The 25032-nt window shown below is 35.3% G+C and overlaps 1 protein-coding gene across 5 annotated transcripts; it reads right to left on the minus strand.

Moving 5' to 3' along the window:
- Positions 1 to 195: 195 nt before the first annotated feature.
- Fra (neogenin protein frazzled) lies at positions 196 to 25026 on the minus strand. Of its 5 annotated transcripts, none has more exons than XM_072893383.1 (27): positions 24635 to 25026; positions 11288 to 11453; positions 11048 to 11187; positions 10684 to 10851; positions 10442 to 10564; positions 10182 to 10344; positions 9971 to 10098; positions 9701 to 9860; positions 9469 to 9584; positions 8787 to 8961; positions 8537 to 8684; positions 8327 to 8455; positions 8027 to 8233; positions 7605 to 7914; positions 7352 to 7510; positions 7054 to 7259; positions 6778 to 6933; positions 6547 to 6709; positions 6284 to 6478; positions 5990 to 6028; positions 5665 to 5794; positions 5337 to 5569; positions 4934 to 5038; positions 4522 to 4733; positions 4227 to 4437; positions 4001 to 4140; positions 196 to 3864 (listed from the first exon to the last, which is right to left on the minus strand). In XM_072893383.1, exons 1-27 carry the CDS (start codon positions 24693 to 24695, stop codon positions 3766 to 3768), a joined length of 4242 nt encoding a protein of 1413 aa, XP_072749484.1. In that variant the 5' UTR covers positions 24696 to 25026; the 3' UTR covers positions 196 to 3765. The 5 variants fall into 5 exon arrangements, with proteins under 5 accessions (XP_072749484.1, XP_072749481.1, XP_072749482.1 ...); XM_072893380.1 differs by having other exon boundaries at positions 8787 to 9198; XM_072893381.1 differs by lacking the exon at positions 5990 to 6028 and having other exon boundaries at positions 8787 to 9198.
- Positions 25027 to 25032: the final 6 nt, after the last annotated feature.

Raw genomic sequence — 25032 nt, forward strand, 5'->3', positions numbered from 1 at the left:
CTTACTTTATCATGAAAAAAAATAAAGTGAGACAGTAAAAGAAAAAAAATTTTATACACACAAAAATAGCTGCTTAGAAAAAAAAATATTTAAAATAGAAAAAATGTTAAAGTGAAAAATTTGACTACATCATTTAATAATAGTAATACACTAATTTCGGAATGTAATACACAAATACATAAGATGTACTAAAAATTTTTAAAGAACATAAAATTGTTTATTGAATATCAAGTTTTACAAATATTATCACACACTTGTTATGAATGTTTTCGTCTGAGGGCGGGCTTCCTTATCTCTCGTATATCGTACAAATATAAGATTTATATTCAATATATATATATATATATATATATATATATATATATATATATATATATAATAGCTATGTATATATAAATATTCGATCATCTTGTAAAGTGGCGATGTGTTTCTTCTATATTTATGTACATCGATAAGCCGATCGCGTTCTTAATCGCGAGTACCGTCGTCAATTTTATAAATGCTAATACTAGATAATTTATTTACTTGCTAGCTTATAAATGCGGATGAATGCAATTCGTTGATAAGTAATGAGAATAAGAAATGCATTAGCGCGATGTGTGACACGATAGAATGCAAGCCAGCCTCTAACGTTTCGTGTTTCGTCTGTCTCCAGAAAAAATTCTGCGCGTATAAAGAAAACAATAAATAATATTCATTTTATATAGATAAATATCTGTTATGTATATATATATATATATATATATATATATATATATATATATATACACGTAATTATACTTTTGTGGTAAATTATTTTCGCAGGCCCTCCGCATAGGCCTGTATTTCAATCAAAAAGTATCTGTTGCTTTTTTTTTTTTTTTTTAACAAAGCAATAGATACAACTTTCATATATATCTATATATTCTTAATGTACAAGATGTTCTCTTTATCGGTATAGCTCACGCATATTTTCTCGCAATTGTAAAAGCTTGTGTAAAGTTCAAACATAAAAACAATAACATAATGTAAAACATGGCATATCTGAAATGTATCGCGCGTTCATAAATAACATTCTTTTTGTAGTTAACTCTTGTGACAAATAAAAATATATCGTTACTCTTGACAAACAGAATCTCGGTTGAACGCGCGCTGTGCTAATCTTTGTAATATTCTCATCAAGCTAAGCCAACAATGAAAGAACTTATTTCCTCTTTGTATACATCATATTGGGCGGTATTATCACCGACACAAGTAACACATAATACTCTGAATTGATATAATATTGATCCGATTCTGTTTAAAAAATTCCAATCTCTAATCATCAGTGTTATAAATTTAGAGTATCATCTGTTACTTTGCAGTTCTTTTGAAAAAATTGTGCTACATCGAAATTGATACTACGCGAATTATGCTCTTACGCAAAACTCACATATACATTTAAAAATGATAGAGCCGACATATTAATTAATTAATTAATTAATTAATTATGGCCCTAGAACTGATCCTATACGACTTAAACACCATTTATAATACTTTTTTTAACTTAATGTATATTCGTCTCCTGTATTTAATTTGTTTTCACGAGCAAAAGTATAAAATAAGCTTTATTTATGTTACTTATATTCTATTATAAACTCGCATACGATAAAACGCCCTTAATTATACAACTTTGTACAATATCTCGAATGTTATGAAAGTACAAAAATGTTCCAAAAACAGTCGAGTACAATTTAAAAATTCTACAAGCATTATTATTTCGCGATATAATGACCATTGTTATATTTATTAATTGGAGTTGAAACATACTCTCATGTCTCATTCATGTTTCGCTGGTTTAAAAGTTTTTTTAGCATTGGAAGGAAATGTATGTATGTATGTATGTATGTACTTTGACGGATATGCATTAATATGAATTGGCAGTAAGTAGTTTATATAAAATGTTTGGAGAAATATGAATACATATATATACATATATGTATATCTCGACGATTTCCGATACCAGTAAAGATTGAGCATTTGTGCGTTTATAAAATTTTTTCTAAGAAAATTGTTCTGATTGTAGTATCCAGATAAGTAAAATACAAATTCATATAAAGTATATATGTGTATCCCAGTAAAAATATTTGTGTATACCAACTTTTTATCAATAATATTTTAACTCGCAAGAGCGATTCTTCAAGTAAATAAAACTTACTTCGTTTTTTTTTTTAAATGGACCGTATTTTCGTCAATAAAGCAATCTTTATACACTCTACGTTTACAATAAAATAGATCAGCTCTAGAAATAACGATAGATTGGTCCGAAAATATCGTGTCTAAATTCCGCAAATGAGTCTTATATATCTTTCGCGACCAATCTACAAGGAAAATCGATCCTTGACTTTGTTATACTAAACAATTTATCGTATAATACCCATTCAATTATTTTCGTATTTAACTCTAAAATAATATTTTCCATTGAGATCGTAATACTAGGTGGTTGATTCAACAAAGGGTACACGCACGAAATCTTTTTTGTTTAAATGCGAGCTGCCACACAAGGATGTAGATTACAGAGTATAACTTAACACGTAAATCTTATTAAAAATCCGCGTCTGAATATGGTATAAATAAATTATAGGAATTTTGTCTTCCTTAAAACCGAGTATTAGCCTCGGTATCGAGTGAATTGTTAATTCAAAATATCGCAATAATTATATAAAAATTTATCCATTGTTCACAGAACCAATTATCTTTTTTTAAATAAATCTAAAATAGAAATGTGTGTGTGTATAGACTTTAGCTAAAAATGTTTCCAAATGTAAAAATGTACAATAAAACTAATCGCAAACCGATTTCAATAGATACAAAAATAGAATATTTTTTCACATTTTCCGTCTTTCATCTTAAATTATACATTATTCGACCGAGCGATTCATGCGTATCCCACCTTTTTATTAAGCGTAAATATGGCAATTGTTAGCATCGACGTAGAATGCAATATACAAATATACGAATTACATGAATGCGGAATAGCAACATACGCGAGTTTTTTTGCTGGGACTGCAAAGCGTAGAGCATTCCTTTTTTTATTTAGGCAAGATTGCTCTCTGATCAATGCATATGAAAGCACAATCAAAAAAGATGTCTGATTAAACTACTCGGATTTTCATATAAATATCAAAAAAAGACGTCGTAAGGTATTTCTTACTCACGTATGATTATTGTTGTACATCAACTTTCATACACATTGCAGAAAACACGTTGGACTCGATCATGTAATCGTATAAATTATGTTTCGGTCTCGGTATACGCGTCTTACAGCACATTCACACGCGATTATCATAAACATCTATAACACAAAGTGCTCGTCGAGTTTATCCGCGGCCGATCGCGGCACAATACTCGTGTGCTCGCGTTATCAAAAAGAACGCTGACACACGCTGTCGGAATTATATTGGCAAGTACACAACTTGAGTTTCGCACTCGAAATAAACAACGCTAGTACCGGAGAGAAGAAACAATTAGAATGGAATGATTTAATAAATGACCGAATGCTACGTTCCGAATTAAATCGTGTTAAATCGTGCATTCGTGTCACGCGTTAATTGCGTCGTTCATCGACGCTAATTAACTATACGACATTCATTTTACGTATATATAATTCTGATAATCACGTAAATTGATTACGCGATAAACTCAACTGTGTCATCATAAATTTACTACCTCCCAGGTACTAACATTGAGAATGTGGCGTTGCAGTCTATCCATCAGTTAGGATGGCACAAGGCTTAGGAACCTGCTTTAGCATTCGAATTCCGATGCTGTTATGGCATTCAGATCTTTCATGAGACCCTCCAGGTTGGCCATTTCCTGATTCAATTCTTCCGTAGAATACGATGGCTGTAATGACAATTTAACTCGATCATAAAGTAATTGCATAAAATCTGTGTCTATAAATATAAAATATCGATATCAATTGTATGAAAATCAACGCATATATTCATATAACATAAATATAAATCTAACAGATTTTTACCTTTAAACGTTCAACTTCTTCCGAAGTATGCGTCGGATTCGACACAGAGGCTAAACGATTCTTCGCCAATTGTGATGACGAACTTTGTGGTTTCTTGTATGGACTTCCGGACATTGTCGGCCTCACTGTCACTTGCGACACTGCGATTACGAAAGAAATTATTTCCGGTAAATTATGTTGCATACGTTTATTTAATTACAGTAATAATAATTAGTTATATACTAACCACCGTGCTTCTGTTGCGCTGGTGTCGAAGGGGCACTTTGCGGCGGAGGTGCCGGCACACTGAAACTCTTGAGGGGATGGCCCTGCAGACGTTTGCTATTGTTGCTCTCCATTCCAACGGTATTGCTCATCGGTTGATTACTGTTACCGTAATGACTGGGGGGATATTGAGTGCTTCCACTGTAGGACTGTCCGCTTGTGCCATATGATAACTGAAAATATATAGAATTAGAAAACAATCATTGCTGCTGTACGTGTTAAACAGCAACTTATACTGTAAATATTCGACATCTTACTTGACTCTGTAGCGGTTCGTACGAGCTAGGCAGGTTACAGGAATCCGGGCTGGATTCTGGTGTCGGTTCCAACGTCACGTGCGCGCGATTTAAACTGTATTGCGCAACCGTTCGCGGATAGTTTTGCCTCACCGAGGATGTGTCGCTGCACGAAGTATGAATAGTCGGCTGCGACATGCTGGTATTTACAATCGGGGTGGCCGTAGCTATAGCTGCAATAAATCGAAAACTTTAAACTCTACCTACATTGACATAATGATTATAATTTATGTGTTTGTGTACACTTGTCTTGTTGTAGAAAATAATATTGTACTGTTTGAATTAGCTCAAGTACTACTGATAGAAAAGCATATCGTTACATTATCACAAGTACTTGTGCACTATTACGAGTGACAGTCTTACTACTACTTACGCTGATGCAAAGGTGCACTGTCAACAGGGAGTGTAATTAGTTTAGGTTTGTGACTTCCACGACTGTGCTGTCTGCTCAGGGTTGAGCACTTCTCGTCAGTGTTACCTAATAGGAAATGAGTAAAAAGCAACCAAATAACAAAACCAAGGAAACTGCAAATGAAATGTACAGAGTCTTTCTCTCTCTCTCTCTCTTTCTCTGTTTTAGTGCACTGTATTAACTGAAATATTAATTTGCAAGTAAAATTATTGAAATAATATTTTAAAATGTGTAACAAAGGAGTTATTTTTGCTTATGTAAATAAGGTGGGAATTAATTTTGTGAGATGATTTGAATGTATCTGGTGATGTTTGATTCGTGGCAGTGCATCAATATATTCTCCATCAAAATTATACATACTTACCCATATAACTTGGCACATAAGTACGTTTATCCAACGAACTGGAATTCCCGTGTACGTTATCCTGATTATATTCTAGATTCCCTGACCTAGGTAATGTATTACTGGTGACGCCACTGGTAGATGGTTCACCGTTTAACGATGATTTTTCAAGCGCCTTCAACTCCATTTGATCGTGATGAATCCATAAATCTGGTGGCTTGATATTCGTTTTCTGATTTGAGTCTTTCATATATCTGCATGTAAAAATTATAAAATTATAAGATTAGTAACTTGATAAATATTAAAAGTATTAATTATTAACATATGGTTTTTAATCATCAAGACATACCCTTTCTTTCGATCTGGTGAGTTTGGATTACGTTTGCAGCACACTACGACCACCACCGATATACCAGTGATAATGACAATCGAGAAACCTACTATGATATAAATCAACAGGTTGGAAAGGCCTCGTCCATCTAGAAAAAAAAATTGAAAACAATTGTTAGTTTTGTTCGATATTTGAAATTCAAATACATGATTTTATTAAAAATGTGCGGAGAAATTCTTTCATACTTGGAAAAGCTGGATTATAAATTCTATCGAAGTAAAACATGCTTATAAAGACATGCTATAATTAGAATAAAAGAATTAAATCCGAAATGATATCTTACCTCGATCATGCAATTCGTCATAGACATCCATGCCGTTGCCTATCGAGTAAGAATAAAAAATAAACATAATAATTAACATACTAATTTATAAATGTACAACAAAATGCAACATAAAGCATATAAAAATAATATATATAGGTATACATATATGCAAATAATACTACACGTTCATATATACAGTTGGATTAATATATAGGCATTACTTGAAAGGTCTATATTACACTGTACAATAAAACAATCAAATTTAACATGATCAACACCAATGAATAAATGAGTAAAAATCAAACTATTTACTTTGTGGCGTTTTAAATGAAACCGTCGTGGAGAAAGGCCCATAGCCCTTGGAATTTCGAGCTTGAATCTTGAAATAATACATCGTGTTAGGATGCAGACCCTTCACAATAGCGTCCATCTTGTCACCAATGACACCTTCGACCATCCAATCACGATCCCATTTCGTGTTGTCGGTGGAATAAATTATAAGATATCCTACAAATTGATATGATTTAATACAAATGTATTTTATTTTTTGAATTTTAGGGAGAAGTACTACCAACCTGTAATCTGTCCATTGGGTTGCTTAGGAGCTTGCCATCGCAATAGAACGGAAGTCGGACGATCTTCCACAGTTTGAATACTCAGATCCCGAGGTGCCGTACTAGGTGCAGCCTCTTGGGTTTGATTCAAAACGACCATACTCCAAGGTGAGTTTCGTTTACCCTGTGGAAATTGTTTTGTAGCACAATTACTTTTTTCAGTTATTAGACATTGTGCGTAATTGTTTTTACCTTGACCAGTTTAACCGTAAACTCATACTGCGTATTGGGTTTTAAATCATGAATCATGCAGTTGAGATCGGTGGCATTGTAATATTTGTATCTTGGACTACTGCTGTGATGATAGGATGTATAACGCACCATGTAATAGCGATTATCGGTGACATACTAAAAATAAATGTTTATGCTATAGATATTTCTGCTTGACCTTTCGCACGTGTATTTTACCAGGTTTTATAAAATAATAATGCGATTATATATATATGTACGTGTATGACGTAAACGTACTTGACTCTTCGATAAAGTCGTATCGGTCCAATATAGCACAACCGTAGTAGCCGAGAGCACAATAGCTTTAAGGCCAACAGGTGGTATTAAAGGCACTGCGGATTCGGATACAAAACGTTCGGGAGTTCTTACATTCGCGTACGCTGGTTGACCGTCGCCAACATTATTCGTTGCTCTTAAAGATATTACGTACTCCGTTGTTGGTTCTAAAATCATAAAAAAAGAAGACAGCGAAATTAAAGTTAAAAGTGCTTATCGGTTTATATAAAAAGTGGAACAATTTATCGTAATGTTTTACCGATAGGTTTGATTGAATAAGATCGTTGCTTTCCATCGAGAACTTGTATCTCAACATCAGGATAACCTTTGCCCCAACCTAATTTATATTTCCTCACTTTTATGCTTTGGTCTTTTGGAGGATGCCACGATACCAGTATAGAATCCGCCATTGCATTCGCTGTAATAACATATAAATGCGCGCAAATATTTTATAACAAGTTCAGTAATTAAAATGTTACATTTTACATTTCACACACAGAATATCTCTATACCTCTTAGATTACTAGGTGCATTGGGTACTTTTGTTTCGTCCAAATCGTTCTCGTACGTCTCTATCTTTGTCCATTCCGTCCAAGGCCCAGTTCCATTGACGTTGAAGGCACATATGCGAACTTGATACACAACGTGCTTTTCGAGTCCATTGAGCACGTACAAACGTTGATTTCCCTCAGTTGTCACCGTAATCGGAGGCCGTCGATCTCCGGATCGAGAATCGTGCGGATATCTGCGATAACGGATCTTATAACCCGTAATAATCCCATTCTGTCCTTCGAGCGGAGGTTCCCATCTTACGATAATACTCTATAAAAAGAATATATAAAATATTTAAATAGAAGTCGAGGAACGAAGGTATTTAAATATATTCCTTCACATTCTTATCTGATTCAAAAATTGTTTTGGATGGTACATGTACCGTTGAACTAGCTGCTTCTAACGTAACGTTATGCGGTGGTTGCGTGGGTTGTGCGCTGTGAGTTCGAATTACGATATCCTTACTAAACGCGCCCGGGCCATTTTCGTTGACCGCTTGAACTCTAATACTGTATTCCGTATAAGGCACGAGATCCACCAATTCATACGTTGTACTAGTAGTTTCACGCGTTATTTCTTCACCGTCGCCCTAAGAATATGACAAAATTGAATCGTTATCGATTCGTATACATTTATCATACAATATTAAAATCTCTACTACTCGCGATATAAAATTATATACCTCCATAAATGTAATAATATATTTAGATATTCGACCATTAATAACTTGTGGTTCCTCCCATGACAAGGTAATACTCATGCTACTCGTTGCATGGCCTTCTAGATTCATCGGAGGTCCAGGAACATTGGCCTAAAAGATCGCACGAGATGTTACAAACAAGATGATAAATAAATTGTACATAATATTATTCAAAGATCATCGTGTGCTAACCTCTATTAATGTTGTAACTTGTAATACTTCGCTAGGAGCACTGATACCTCGAGCGTTTTGCGCGACTACATGGAATTGATACGTCATACTCGGCTGTAAACCACGTATCATAGCCTCCAGTTTTTGTTGCGTGTTGACAACTCTTTCCCTATACGGATCAATGACGGTTAATCATTTATTTTATGCTCGTGTATATATATATATATATATATATATATATTTTTTTTTTTTTTTTTTTTTTATTTCTCACCTCATGGCCCCTTCTTGTTTATAATGTATAAAGTAATTGAGAGTGTCACTGTTGGTATTTTCCGGCTCTTGCCAGCGTAGCGTAATAAATCTTGCAGTAACGATGACGAGGCTCAGGTTCCTCGGCGGAGAAGGTATCCCACCTCCGTCGAACGCCTCCAGAGTATCCGTGTCATCTATAAAACGGGAGTCTGGGTCGTAAAGGGAGCTAGGATACTTAACCGAGCCCGGGAGGAGATCCGCGGGATCGTCGGACGGACTTATGGAAAGCGGAGGATTCGGTGGAAGTGACAACGTGTGTCCTAGGAGAGTACTCGGATGTTGCCACGTCTTATTATACAACTGTCGGTGTAGTAAAAACTTTTTTTTAGGAACTGTCTTGGGAGTCGTTATTCTGTGGGAATTCATTCTCTCTGCGCAATATTAGCACGCAGAACAGTTAATCGGCAAGGAACACGCGAGAAAGGAAAAAAAAAAAAATAAATAAGGATAAAATTAAAATTTCAAATAGAAATAAATGTAAAGAAATAAATGTAGAGAAATAGAATGAAATGAAACAAATGTGCGTAAAATCGATAAGTCGATGTAAAGAAAAAAAATTTCGCGTAAAGAAATATTTGTTGACCGATTAATGAAACGACGTGTGTATGCCTTTTAAAGAGATTTCATGGTAAAAAACTCACTGGGCTGGTTAATTATGAGACGCGCTGAGGCTTGAACACTACCAGCAGGATTCACTCCTATGCACTGGAAAATTCCCGCATCTATAGGTAGCAACCCGTTAATTCTCAAATTATATCTGGAAACGAAAAAAATCGGAAAATTTTATTATTATTTTTTTCTATTATTAATTATCTATCTGATTTCACAAAACTTTTTCCTTTGAAAGAATATAAAAAGATTCTATATACATACCCATTGATAATTTGCCAATATGCACTCAACGTAATGCGCTCGCCATTTTTCAACCAAGTGATTTTTGGATCCGGTTTCCCATAGATTTCACATTCGAATTCTAAATCTTGATTTTCACTCGCCACTTTATCTTCAGGCTTTTTTATAAACTTTGGCGGAACTGGAAATTAAATTAAATGTGAAATTTCGCGTTTATGTAGGTATATATATATATATATACCTGCGACAAGATTACGTGCTAAAACATTATGCGTCCTGCAAATTATGCACCTTGTATAATTAATTCAGCGACTGCATCTAAAGATTCAACTTCATTTTCTGCACGACATTGATATGAGCCATGATCTGATTCTCTGACAGTTGTGATCATAAGACTAGAAGCTGCGACTTTCCGATATCTTGAAGAGAATAAATTTCTTGTAAATATATATGTTATATTTAAATTTGTAAATATCGTTGATTCAAGTTATTATTAATATACCTAGATTCAAATGACGTCAAATCGAGAGCTGCGCCGTCTTTCAGCCAAAGGATTGTCGGTTTTGGATAACCGTTAGCAGCGCATTCGAGAGTCACGTCAGATCCTTCGACAGCTATTTGTTGTAAAGGCTGCGCGATAAATACCGGAGCGCTGGATCCTTCGTCTGTAGCATATAATAAAATATCCATGTAATAAACCTGGCGTCTCTGGTGGCAAAGCGCGTTTAATTCTATTGCCTATTGTTTGATAACAAGATTTACCAATGTCACTAGATAATAATCCTAATTGTGCTTTGTTGCTCAGTCTATATTGGCCGTAACCGCTAGCGTTACATCTGTACGATCCAACGTCGGTGTACTGAACATTTTCAATTTCCAGTGCGCCTGCACGGAGAAATCAATTAAAGCGAGATAAATTATATCGATTGTACACGATAATGATTAATTTATTTACATTAGCAAATATCTAAATTAAAAGCTATAAACGTGTCCATATGTCATACCTGACGGCAGGATTGTCATTCGACTTTTATCGAGCACTAAAGGATGTTCGTCCTTTAACCACTGTATCTTTAACAAACTGGAGGAAGCTGGTAGAGCGCAATTTAAATATGCAATTTGTCCTGCATAAACCATAGTATCTTGAGGTTCTCTTTCGAAGCCGGGCAGGCCTTTAAAGAAAGTCAATGTTACGCGCATGATTTATACTTTTAAAATGACCCTAAAGTTTTCTAGAATATGTTTATCGCATTCTAGAAAACTTTCGTATCATTTTAAAAGTATAAAACTTTCAGAGAATAGAATATATTCCAGCGTATGTATACATGTATGTATTATAATGCTGAGACACTTGAATGAGATACTGACTTGCTAGTTTGATCGTAGCTGTCCGCGAGACAATCGCCCCGATATTATCTATGGAAGCTAAGCACTGATAACTTCCGGTTAACTCTGAACTACCGGTGTATACGCTATTTATGTACAATGATCCGTTTGCTAGCTGTGATCTACAAAATCAAAACATTTCATCAGACACCTGAACGGGACGATGCAAGGGACATTAATCTCCCTCCTAGAGTTCTAGAGGCATCAAATGTCAAATATTACCGAAAAGTGTCTCCGATAAATGTAATCGGCTGACCATCGTCCGTGCGCCAATGTATACTCGGTGTTCCAAAGGCGCTTCTCGCCTCGCAGTCCAGCCTCGCGGGACCACCCTGTTCCACCACCACATCCTGCGGCTCGATAGTGAAGTCTAAACCTCCTGCGCTGACTGCAAATAGAGAAACAAAGAATGGGGAAAAATTAACGACGAGAGAAACAATATATTCTCTACAATAAAGCGAGTAGTATCGGAGGAGAAATCTCTGCTGTCCCTACAATCCCCGAATTCAATTTGTCAAGTAGAAGCGATCGCACGCTTCCGGATAAGAATCGCGACGATAGGGGCTTCCCAGTCTGTTTACGAAGGGGATGTTTAACGATCACACCCGATACACACCGATTCGAAGCAGGGCAATATCAAATTTCGGCCCCATAGTGCCTTTCGTGACCCATTCGTGCACAACGCGCGTTAGTTGGGGGGGGGGTGTAGATGTTAAAAGGGGCGGAGGAGGAAGAGAGTCGGACGCATCGAGTGAATAGAAGAGAAAATCGACTGCGGAGAGAGAGAAAGAGGCGAGGCGAGGTGAGGCGATCCGAACACAAAGGGTCGTCCACCCCACGTGTAGGGACGCCCCAGCTTACTTGCCTGCTTGGCGAGACGCCCAAATGCCTGAATTCTCTCTCTTTGTTTCTGTCCTCTCCTCTCCATGTGCCCCTTAGCGCGATCGCACTATCGTGATACGAGACGATTTAATGTCGCGTACGCGAATCGACCGTGCCGGATAAAAGAGAGACAAAGAAAGATGAGAAAAAAAAAAAAGAAGAAAAAAAAAATGTTCGTTTGCGGGACATTTTTATGGGCGACGAGGCGAGAGATCGTTCAGAGACGATTTTTTACCTTCTGGAAGGCTGTGTAGTAGTTTCGATACTGTTCGACAGTACAATACTCGGCTTTGCGGAGAAATTATTTAATGTCTGAATAATAATGACTATAAATATAGCGTATTTTATATTTCATATCAACATGTTTGCATAAAAATATCTTTCTCTCCATTCGCGATATTTTATTGTATTTTATATCAGGAAATTCAGATTAGTAGTTTAATGAGTCTGAGAGATACTCTACATATATATTATAAATATTTACAATTGTTTTATTATTACTAATTATATTTTATAAATACAATATAATGATATTATATAAGAATTGCAATTTTTTTTACTTTTTTCTCAATAGCCTGTAAATACGGCCAATTTTTTTTTTTTTTTTTTTTTTTTTTTTTTTTTTTTTGTAACTCTAGCATTAAAAATTTTAAATTTTAATGAAATTGCTTCCTGCTGGGAAATATCTATATTTAGTTCTAGAGAAAAGAGAGGACACATTTATTTTATTATATATATATCTCATGCTTGTCTAAATCGCTGCAAATTGCGCATAACAAACTGGAATTCTATCGGCAATCATCTATCACGTGGATTTTTCTATACGCGTAATATATGTACGACATTATTCCAACATTCTGCATTAATCGCGGAACGCTGAAAGGCACTTGTACAACCTTTGGTCTTTACAAAAACGTTCTAGTGTTAGGTCTTGGCTTCTGCGAAAGAAAGCTTCTCCAAGTTTTGCTTTTTCCTCTCTTTCTCCAGCAATGTCTTGCGCCAAGATTGGACGATCTCTCGTGCTTATATTTTAATATTTAGATAATGCATAAAATCGTATTGCATCCGTAGAATGCTCCACGTTCTGAGACTATCTTTATGAGAGGTGCCGACGTCATCGAGAAACGGAATGCAGATGCATCATCATTTTTATCTGTAATTCAGTGTACTCAAGGTCGAGGTTAAGCATTTGAAACGGTGTTAGAATTTCTTTCCTTCGCAGTCTCGCGGGAATAGCGTGAGAAATTTCATTTTATCCGCGTTATCCGCGAAATTTCTAATTAGATGGGCTCGATTCTGCAAATATGTCGATTCAACAGAGCCGCTGTATCGCTTCGTTATCGAACATCAATATAACTTTGGTCGATCAATCAAATATTGGATCCGTTATTCTCATCTAACGAATCCTGGACAAATAAGTACTTATATGAGAGAGAATAATTACTTTAAAACGATGACTTATTATTTCATGAAAAATGGAAGAGAAAAGCTCGGTAAGCACGTTCAAATATAACAGATAATGAGTCAAATTACCAATTATAACGGTACGTAATTACGAGATCGAGTAATCGATAATAATCTCCGATTAGTGCAGCGTCTGTTATCGATGCTAACATCGATTAAGCGGGGCACACTTTCCAGGAAATTGAGAGCCAAGCCTGAGAGAGGTGATTTCGGCATGATTTCCAACAGTATGTACTTAACGTGTTAACCGGGTGCGCGTAGAAATAACATTGATTTTTATAATTCACACAATTATTAAACTTAAAAAAAAAAAAAAAAAAAAAAAAAAAAAAAATTTTTTTCCTTCCACCGTAACTGTATAATTGAATTCTATTATGAACAAAATTCCGTCACGCACGAAATTCTCCATCAAGGACCACCAATAGCGAGAGTTATCGGATTATAGTTCCCCCAATTGGCGAACATTTTCCCATAACCGCAGCATCCAGCAATGGAGCACTCTGAGATTCTACCGATTGAGAGTCACTGACGACGGTTATTGGGTTATAGTTTCACGCTCACGGTGGTCTGTCACCTTTGAGCGCGCGAGAGCACGAGCGTGAAGAAAGAGAGAGAGAGAAAGAGAGAGGGGGGGGTGGAAAGGGAGAAACGATGATCTCCGGTAGATCGACGATGGTCCGATCCGGGCTACAAACGCAATTTCTATCGGGTCGGCAAAGAAATTAGCGGAAAAATCAAATCTTCCACGCACGTTTCATCGGCGTGAATCGACATACTTTTGTCGTGAATTAAGTATTGCTCCAATTATTTGTATCGCAGTTGCACACGAATTATAAAAGTATCCACCTAATTTTAATAAAATTGTTGATCCATAAACAGGAGTTTCAACATGAGCTTTTGGCAATCATACATGAAAAATAAAAATTGGTAATTTAATAAAAAAAAAGCTATAAAATAAATTAAATAATCTCAAAATCCTATTCTTACAACTATATTCTTCTCGTTAATAAATTAATATCAAATGTCATATTATATTTATATACTTCAAATAACTAAATTAATAAAGGTAAAGAAATAAATATCGTATATATTAATAAATAATATGATGCAGACAATCATATTCCAGCGAGCATAAAGAGCCGATTAAATACTATTGTATAAGATATTAATTAAAATAAATGACCCGAAGAATTGAATAAATACAAACACACTATTATAAATGGCACGCGTACTATTATAAATAGATATGTATGAAATCATATGTAAAATAATTTTATTTTCATATACGGATAGAAAGATTCTTTGTTTTGGATGCTGCAGCAATACTGATTAAGAAACAAAATTAAAAATTGCACTGCCAATACTAATCAAATCCCGTCATTTATCATTAGTCTATCAAATAGAAGATCAATGGCGATAATTGTGACAGCGAGATGACTGTGACAATGCAATAATTTTCTCTGATAAATTTGATGGTTGCAATGTGGCACATGGCTCTCTGAAAGTTTTTTTCTCCTCCTGCCTTTTTATTTATCTTTTTTTGAATTTTATCCATTTTTTATTACCTTAAAATTGCTATTTTATAATCTATCTTTGCAACTTAATATCTTACTCAATTAAATTAAATTAATATTATTGCACAGTCTTGCAACTCGTGGCACATTTGCATTCGTCTGGCTCTGACGTTCATAAATGTACGCAAAATAAATTAAACATTCACTGGTTTAAGAAATAAATTTCAAACATATAATAATTTTCTAATAGAAAAATAATAAGAATATAATCAGAAAACCTAGGCCAAAACGCGTCCGATTCAGATTGATTAAAATTGCAGTTAGTTACCTTATTTACATACTTAATATTTATTTATGTACTTAAAAATTTATATGTGAGAAAAAGCTTTTTTATATCCTCGAAAAATAAAATATATATTCTATTCTTTGATATTCTCTATTCTATTGATTTAGGATTTTATTTCACTCTCTCACGACCCCGTGCACTTTCCAAGTTCATGGACTGCCTCTGTCATTCCTCGCGACTTGCATTTCGTCAAGATGTTGACGGTTTTTCCGAGAAGCGAAAGAGAGAGAAAAAAAAGGAGAAAAAACAGGAAAGGAAAAGGGAAAGAGGAAGAAAAGAGAAGAAAGGTATTTGGCGCCGCGACGCTCGCATCCCGCGCTCGAAAGGAAAATAAACCATTCGGCACGTTGTACCGTTTGATTTACGAGTACAAGCGAGAACCTACCGCATGGGATACCGAAATAGAGAGAACCGGGAGAACTATTACAGAGTCTGTGATACTGTATATATACAATATATATATATATATAATACGGGAGTATAAAATCTATCGCATACGACCACTGGCACTTACTTTGCACCGGGTGTTCGGTACAAACATCACGTGTATACCGTGCGATCATAAACTACGAGTTTAAACTCGTTCATATAACGTGTAACAAAATAAAATAAAAAAAAAAAAAAAAAAAAAAAAAAAAAAATTAATGGCGATAAAGATATACATACGTTGCTTTTACCACAAATGTCACTTTTCTCATAAAATCACTGTTGCGCAATACTCGATCAGTTTCATCTCCCGCCTTTTCGATTATCGCTAATAAAATGCATCGTCCGATTGCTCGGTATACACGCGTGTCACGCGTGTATTTTATGTCAATTTTCATAACGCGTGACTATAAAATAATACTCATAAGGTAGAAGCTCATCTGCTATCGCGCGGACGAGTTTATATGTACGTATCGCATGGTTTCGCGCTTGACAAGATTCGTTATCAATTCTAAATGTTTGTTTCCGCTTGATCGTCGAAAAAATAGCATCTCTTCACGCGTAGTTGACACGGTCGGTTGGTAGCGAGATATCGGGAAGATAAAATAGTCGTGACTTTTCACGTCTCTGTAGATTTTCCCTAGACGAGCGATATGCTTTCTTTTTTACCAAGTGTGCAGATAATATTATCTCTCTTTCTCTCTCTCTTACGCAATGTATAAATTAACTGTTAAAAAAATATAAAGAGATACATATGTATATATTTTATCAAACAATTTTTTAAATATCGTTGTTAAAGAGATAATTTGCTGTAAAAAGAAAAAAAAAAAAAAAAAGCAAATAATATCGAAAAAATAAACTATTCAACTAATTATAAAATAACCTCCAATGTAAATACGCATTTACATATTCAAAGCGAGATAACAGGGATTAAAGAAAAGCGGAAAAGACGAGAAAGCTATCGAGGTTCGTGCACACTGGAATTCGTTTCCCTCGCGTTTGGGGTGTGCTGCGTACTCGCGCACGCACTTGCGAATTTTCACGGAACGATAAATCTCCGAGATTTTTTCGCGACAAGGATTAATATATATATATATATATATACGTGAGACGACGGGCGCTACGTTCCCTCTTTCCTCTCTCCCTCCCCCCCCCGCCCCCTCCCCACCCGTGCAAGGGGAGAGAATGTTGAAAAAGTGCGGTAAAAGTACCCGACATGTGACGAACAGACCGTGAAGGAAGGCAAGGTACGCGGTGCGCGCGAGCCAGGCATCTACAGGGTGTCTCGTAAACATTGATAAATACGCGGGGATGACGGAGGGATGTCACCCGCGATGTTCCCTTTCACGACGCGAAAATCAATTAATTGTTAATCTAACAACCCCTTCCCCCTTCCCCCCTGCCCCTCCCCCCCCCCTCACAGATCGAAGAAGACGGACAACGTTCTCCCCAATCACGCTGTTCTCGCGATCGATAAAGGAACATTCCACAAAACGTATCGCTTTTCACATCAGTTATTTCCGATGTTGCTTTCTAAACGTCACTTTATTAACGCCCGAGAAAAAGTTTCGCGAAAGTTTCCTGTGGGACGGTTCATAATATTGGATTTAATAAACTATGTATTGTTTTAAATTGCGTCCTTGATTTTAAATTTTAATTTTACAAAAATGTTATCAAAATTTGTTAAAATTGCAGATAAATCATTTTGTGTTATATTTTTTTTTTTCCTGTTGCATATTATCCTTGCATGTACTTTCGTTGTGTATACTAGAGGGATTTTGTCCCGTGTAATATTGTAAAATAAAAATAAATAAAATATACTCGAAAAGTACAAAGATGTACTTCTCCGTGAACGAGTAATCTCGTTTCCCTTCGAGGGAATTTGTGATAAGGTTTACGACTTGCCGAGTTTTATCGAAAGCGATAGATCGAGTGTGGAATGTAAGATTAAATACAAATTTACAGATCACTATTTTCCGGAGCGCATAAACTGTTTTCTCAACAAGTTTAGATTACATAATGACCGATATAATAATAACGATAGTAATAATATACAACCTGCAACGTAATTATGTAACGCTAATTGCGAAAGAGACATTTCGTAAATCCCCATCCCCGATTTGCGAAACCTGTGCGATCCACGCGCAATGCGTCAAGGGGCTAAAGCTAGCGCGGTTTCGCGTGCGTAAATACACATGCGAGATTCCGGACCGGTGCGTAGGCGTCGGGGCGAGCCGTTGTCGTTACGACATCACACGCGTGCGGTTTACGCGTTTACTACGCAGACGTGTGTCCCATATATGGACTAATTCGGTTACGCAGGCTACGGTTAAAAAAAAAAAATTAAACTGCTACACTTTTGTTTGAAAAAAAAAAAAAAAAAAAAAAAAAAAAAAAAATATTCGTCCTACAAAACCGTCGTAGAATGTACTGGGCTTGTAAATAAAACTGTAAATAAAAGTTATTTTACAGAGTGTCTACTCTCAAATCTTGTAAGAAAATTCCTCCGATTTTCCCAGGTATTTTTGTTCAAAATTCCAGATAAAGAAAATATTTTAAAGATCTTGCGCAACTTTTTAAAGTAAATACAAATGTTTGATTCAAAAACTTTTCTAAAATATTTATTTCAAACAAGCTGAGAAAAATGGAAAGAAAAAAAAAAAAAAAATAGTGAAAAGATTTTTGCCTTGCAAGCACACGTACAGGTAGAATCGTAACTATAATGTGGGATATTTATATACAGACCCGAAAGAAAGGACCAACATAAAAAGGGATCAGGCATTGGCACCATTGTGTTTAGTTTATGATGTTCTATTTGTACAGTTCTCATAATTATTCCGCGTATGCTGCACGTCGACAGGACAAGTTCTCGCACGGCGGGGATAACAGGTTTATTTGAACAACGAGCAGTCTGCCGAGAGAACCCCTCTCTCTTTCTCTCTCTCTCTCTTATTGTTGGAAATTTCACCAACTTGATCAACCGGAAAAGGGTCTTTACGCTGGGCATACGAGCACCAATGAAACAGAATGACATTAAACAATGCGAAAAATATTATTCCGATATTTCAAAAAAGTATTAGAAGTAGATGACGGTAATTTGTTTTAAAATATTAATAAAAGCGGATAGAAAATTAACATACAAAAAAAAAAAATGATGTACCATACGTCAGAAATTTAATAAAAATATCTGACAAATTATACAAGTGTCTTAGCCGCGTGTCATCTTTAAAAGATAACCATTCCGCGAGAAACTGGCAGTAAAAATATCGTAATGGATAGAATACGAGGACACGAGCAGGAACGGCAACACATATTACAAGTATCGCGTATAATTCAGCATTTAACACGGCGGCCACAAGTATGCAGTTCCGAGCGGAATAATTCGCGAAACGCGCGGCTTTCACTAATACTTACCGCCGCGATCGAACGAGCGAAACAATTCCAAACGCGTGCGGAAAAGCGAACAAAGCGAAACACACGCAAGGAAATATCTTGGAAAGAGCGTCCCTCGTTTCCAGGACGGAAGACGGAATGTGTCTCCGCGTCGAATTCGCGAATTTCGAGGCGGAAACACGTGCGCGCGCGCGCGCGCGCGATATCTGTCTGCTATTTTGTCGCGAGCACTTTTCTGAAAACGATTTCTCTCATATTGTTTTTAACATGCCTATAATTCTCAAATCGTCGCGTTAGTGATTCGTCCTACAATAGTCGTAGAATGTATATTGGGCTTATATAAATAAAAATTATTTTACAGAGTGTCTACTCTCAAATCTTTTAAGAAAATTCCTTGATCTTCGCAGGTATTTTTGTACAAAATTCCAGATAAAGAAAATATTTTAAAGATCTTGCAACTTTTTAAAGTAATTTTTTTTCATTTTACGAGTTCTCTAATGCTTCTCATACGAAGAAAAAACGAAGCCAATTAGATTTTAAGTGCTAAATTTGCAAATATACTGAAAAAGAATTGAATAGCTTTCGTAAGATTTTTAATATTGTTCATTTGTGTAATATTTTCATTTTTTTTCATAAAAAATTTTAATAAAAGGAAAATGTGTATTATATATTCAATATTTTGTTAACAAACTGAATATACAAAACAAGATAGATGTAATGTATATTTATAATATAATTTTTAACATACGTCACAACTTGGCTTATGGGCGGATTGAAGACTGCTTACAATATAAAAATAAAATTGTCAAAGAGAAAATTATTTTTAAATTTTTTAAATGCCAATAAAATTCTATGAGAATTCCCTGATTTTTTTAGGAACAAAAAACCTTTCTGAAAATTCTAGTTTACAGAGTGTCTACTCTCAAATCTTGTAAGAAAATTCCTTGATCTTCCCAGGTATTTTTGTTCAAAATTCCAGATAAAGAAAATATTTTAAAAATCTTGCGCAACTTTTTAAAGTAATTTTTTTTATTGTATGAATTCTCTAAACTGAGTCATTTAGATTTTAAGTGCTAAATTTGCAAATGTACTAGAAAAGCATTGAACAGTTTTCAGAAGATAAATATTGTATCCACTTGCATAATACATATTTTCATTTTTTATCATAAAAAATTACAATAAAAGAAAAATGTGTATTGCATATTCAATATTTTGTCAACAAACTGAACACAAAACGAGATAGATGTAATGTATATTTATAATATATTTTAAATATAATTCATAACTTGGCTTATGGAAGGATTGAAGACTGCTTACAATACAAAAACAAAATTTTCAAAGAGGATTATTTTTAAATTTTTTCAATGCCAATAAAATTCTACAAGAATTCTCTGATTTTTTTTTTTTTTAGGTACAACAGAACTTTCTGAAAATTCAAGTTTTTCCAAAGAGTAGACATTCTGTCATTTTAGAACTATTTGATAGACACTAATCTCGCGAATGTATGCAAGAAAAATCTTAATCGCGCGCTATATAAATTCGTGTATCAGATTCACATCGCAGTTCAAAATGTGCAAAGTCTCCATTGGGAGATGCTGGATTTTGGCTAGAAAATAATAATAACAACCGGCGGCGGCAGGATGCAAAATAATGTATAGCGAGAACCGATTCGGTGGATTTGGTAGGTAGGTAGGTAGGTAGGTAGGTAAGTTCGACACCCGTGTGCGGGAGAGACCGGTATATATCCGATGGTGAAGATAGGCATCGCGGAGGAACGACTAAGAGTTTGGATGTTTACTGCGCACGATTCACGAGCGCGATAAACCGCGGCTCTCGGTTCTCGACCAGTATATATAAGCCGGAATGTTCCGTTCTGCTCTCCTCTCCGTTGCTATCGCGGCCGCGGCTGCAGCCGCGGCCGTAAAATCTCCTCAATGAATCCTTAACACGGGACGGTCAAACCAGGCGCGAACTCGCAACACAATCGCAACAATGAAGACTCCGTCCGACAATGTCAATTTATATCACCATCGAAGGGCACGCTGCATTGCCCCCGTTATTTGCGCTCGAAAATGCCGGTACTCTCGTCGCGCGTTCGAGTTGTTCTTTAGAGACATATTTATGGCACGCCGTTTTACTTTTTAATAGTATAAAAAATATTCTATTAAATATTAAAGTTTCAAAAAGTAATTCTCTTAAGAAACATGCGATTCTTATTAATGAATTAAAATTATGTCGCGTCGGAACATAATAAAAATTCGGAATTATTACTATGTCGCGACATAATTTTAATTTAAATTATTATTATGTTGCGACATAATAAGAATTCGATGAATTAAATTTATATCGAGACGTAATAATAATTCGATGAATTATAATTCCGAATTTTTATTATGTTCCGACGTGACATAATTTTAATTCATTAATAAGAATCGCATTTTTCTTAAAAGAAATAATTTTTTGAAACTTTAATATTTAATAGAATATTTTTTATACTATTAAAAAGTAAAACGGCGTGTCATACATATATTGTATATTAAAATTTAACACATTTATTTGTTAATTTAATATATGTGTATTACTGTTCGGTTAATTCGAATCAACTGTTAAATTATTAAAATAAGTGATGAAAAAGAGTGTAAATAACACAATGTGCACTTATTTTTAATTTAATTTTACATTATAAATATGTTTCGAATTATTTATTGTGACAGAATTTATCTGTTAAAATTTACAGAAAAAAATATTGAATTTATTCTATAATATGAGTGACTATTAATTTGTTACATTAACATTATATTTTCGTTAAATTTTCACAAAAAGCTATGTCAAATTATGAAATTTACATTTATTTTTATGTTAAAATATAACATAATATTAATGTTACTATTTAACATATGCTTAATATGTTAAACTAATAGAAAAATTTTTGTGGACATGCGATTTATGTTAAATTTAATACCAATTTTCCAACTGTATAATATTGATCCTAAACGAATATAAACCGTCTCTTATTTGCCGATAATACACAGTAAAAAATTGTACGTCGATATGTTAAAATTTTCTTCCGTTACCACGTTTTGATTGCTACTTCAATGTAAAATTAACATACAGCTGATATGTTATTATTTTTATAACATTTTCGTGTGTTACATTTATGTCAACTTTATAACTTAACACTTTGTGTATGTCTCTTAGAAATGGAATATTATTTTAAGTGCTTTTAACAATCGTTTCGAACAATCAACATGTTTCAAAATCAATTTAACATTCTAAGAAAAGTTAAAATAAATCTCCGAGTAATCATGAATTTTAAAGTGTGTTATCAACATTTCTTACAAGTTATTGTAACTACTCTTTCATGTAGTTTTTAATTAATTTGTATGTTCGTTTTACATCACAAAGTTACAATAAGAAAAATAAACATAAAGTTTTGTGTGAATTACTTGATATTTCTAATTTATTAATAAGTAACACACAATAAATGAGTTATTTTAACTTAAAATTTAGAATAGACTTTCTGGAACGTGCAAAAAATGTTAAAATTAACATTTTATTTTTTTACTGTGTATACACGACGATACGATATATTGAAGGACGTGCGCTGTGTCGCTTAGACTAATTGAGTTTTAATATCTCGCGAAATAACTGTGATATCCCGCTCGTTCTAAATGTAACGCAAGATTATGTGATAAACTGAATTAATATAATAATTTATAATAATTTATAATATTAAAAATATATTTAATATTTATTCTTAACATTTCCTTTATTGTGCGTTGAGCCTAATATTGGCGCGCTAATTGAAAATTATTTTGATCTCATTCAATTTAACTTTATACAATCACTAAAAATGTAAAGAAAGATGTGAAAATTGATTCGGCAAGTTAATTCTTCCGCAATTCGCATCGTGATGGAAAATACATTCCAAAAGAAGTCACCCCCGTGCTCTCGTCGGTGTAATCTTCTCTCTCACCGCCCACCCTCCTTCCCCCTCTTTCTCCTCTTTTTCTCCCTGCATCAATAATAGTAACCCGATGCGCAGGGTCTCTCAACTCGACTTCCTTCGTAACACACAAACGACCGAATTATGCAAATTTGTACAGTCGAAACATGCACACGTATACAGACATACTGATAAAAGCGATACTGTAAATCGCTTTTCTAACAATACTCGATTTTAATTCCCGAAAATACTGCGCGAGATGTGATCTGGCAATGATATACAATATGATTTGTCGAGATGATTACATTACCGGCACTGCTTACATTAGCGGTGTCACATGTCGACGTGTGATTATATACCAACATTCGACTTTGCGAGTGCAAAATATTATGTAATTTTTGCAAGCAAGATGGGATAAAAAACTGACGAGTAAGAATAATTTTGCGTGTCTCAGATGACGATAGGTATACATACTCTTACCAGCGTTTCATGTGTGCTGAACAAAAGAATCGAAAATAAAATAATTCTACTGGAATTGAAATATTACACAAAAAAGCAGATAAAGAAGAATAAATTTGCAGAATAAATCTAAATTATTTTGTACACAACCTAAATAAACAGAATGTAAATTCTTGTAAATGTTTATTAGAAGCGACTCGAAATCGATTCGAAACTCGGTATAAAGCTAATTGTAAGTCAAGAAACTGTCTTGCAAGAATTTGTATTGTCGAGAGGAAGTTTAATCCTTACATATATATATATATATATACGTGATATTTATTCAGTGATATTATTCGAATCTCGTTGGATGGAAATGTCATCAACTCTCTCGTCTCATTTCGCTATCCCGATTAAATTGGACGGGACTCGGCAATCGTATTTTCCGTCTCTCGATCTTGCGTACTTTACTTCCGCGATTAGCAGTGAGCTCGTTTCGTCTTGCAATTAGTTGCATTTAAGAAAAAAGTCGCTGTGCACATGGAAGAATAACATGAAGAACAAAGAGAAATTAAACAATTGAAATGTACTAAACTATTCTTTTACGACTCTTTTTTTTTTTTTTTTTTTTTTTACGAAGATTAATTGGCAAACTAATTTGTCCATTCGCGTGTTAATTACATTCTTTACATACTTTATTTCTCTTTCCCCTTTTTTTCCTCGCGAAATGCGCTTACTTTAACTTGCATTTACAAAGTACAAGATGATGTATCTCCAAGATCCGTGTTTAAATAATTATTGATTCTATTCTATTTATATTGTTTCGATAGCTATGTCGACGCTTTGTCTCCGCGAATCGTCAGTATCGCGTCGCGCGCTCGTTTGACAGTTCGATCGCGTTCTCGCGACGGGATCCGGCGACGCGGATGGATTCGCGCGGAAAATCTCTCCGCAAAGACCCGAGACGTGCAAGATGAGTATATCCCGAACGATACCCAGACAATGAACGGACGCATTTTCAGCCAAGCGGCGAGTCTGCATTCGTCAAATTCTACCGTTCGAGTCTCACGAGAATTTTTGAGGATGGACAGAGAGTTAACGGCGCGCAGTGAAGATCGCAAGGAGGATGGAAATAAAATCCTCTCTCTCGAGGGACTTACCCCGTGCGAGCGCTGTCAACAACAAAGCCAACAGGACGGCGAGAGGACGCGGCTCCTCCATTGGGTCAGAGCGGGTCTGTCACGCACAGCGCACAGACTCCGACGCGCGTCGCTGAGCGTAAGGCTCTCTTCTAAACCTGAGAGAGACAGGGGGAGAAAGAGAGAGATCACCGATCACCGCACACCGCCTCCGAGAGCACGATCACCGGCCGTAGCACACGCGCGCGATGTCCTGCCGAGGAAGCGAGCACATGCCACTCCGCGTCTCGTCGCGTCTCAACAGCGGGGCCTCTTCACCGTCGTCGAGGCCGATCGCACGACAGCGAGATTCTCACGCCCGCGGCACTCATTTTCGTACGATAAGCTCGCTACGTATCTGATTATAGAACATGGCTAAC

This window comes from Anoplolepis gracilipes, chromosome 5, assembly GCF_047496725.1.
Source record: "Anoplolepis gracilipes chromosome 5, ASM4749672v1, whole genome shotgun sequence".
Taxonomy (NCBI): Eukaryota; Metazoa; Arthropoda; class Insecta; order Hymenoptera; family Formicidae; genus Anoplolepis; species Anoplolepis gracilipes.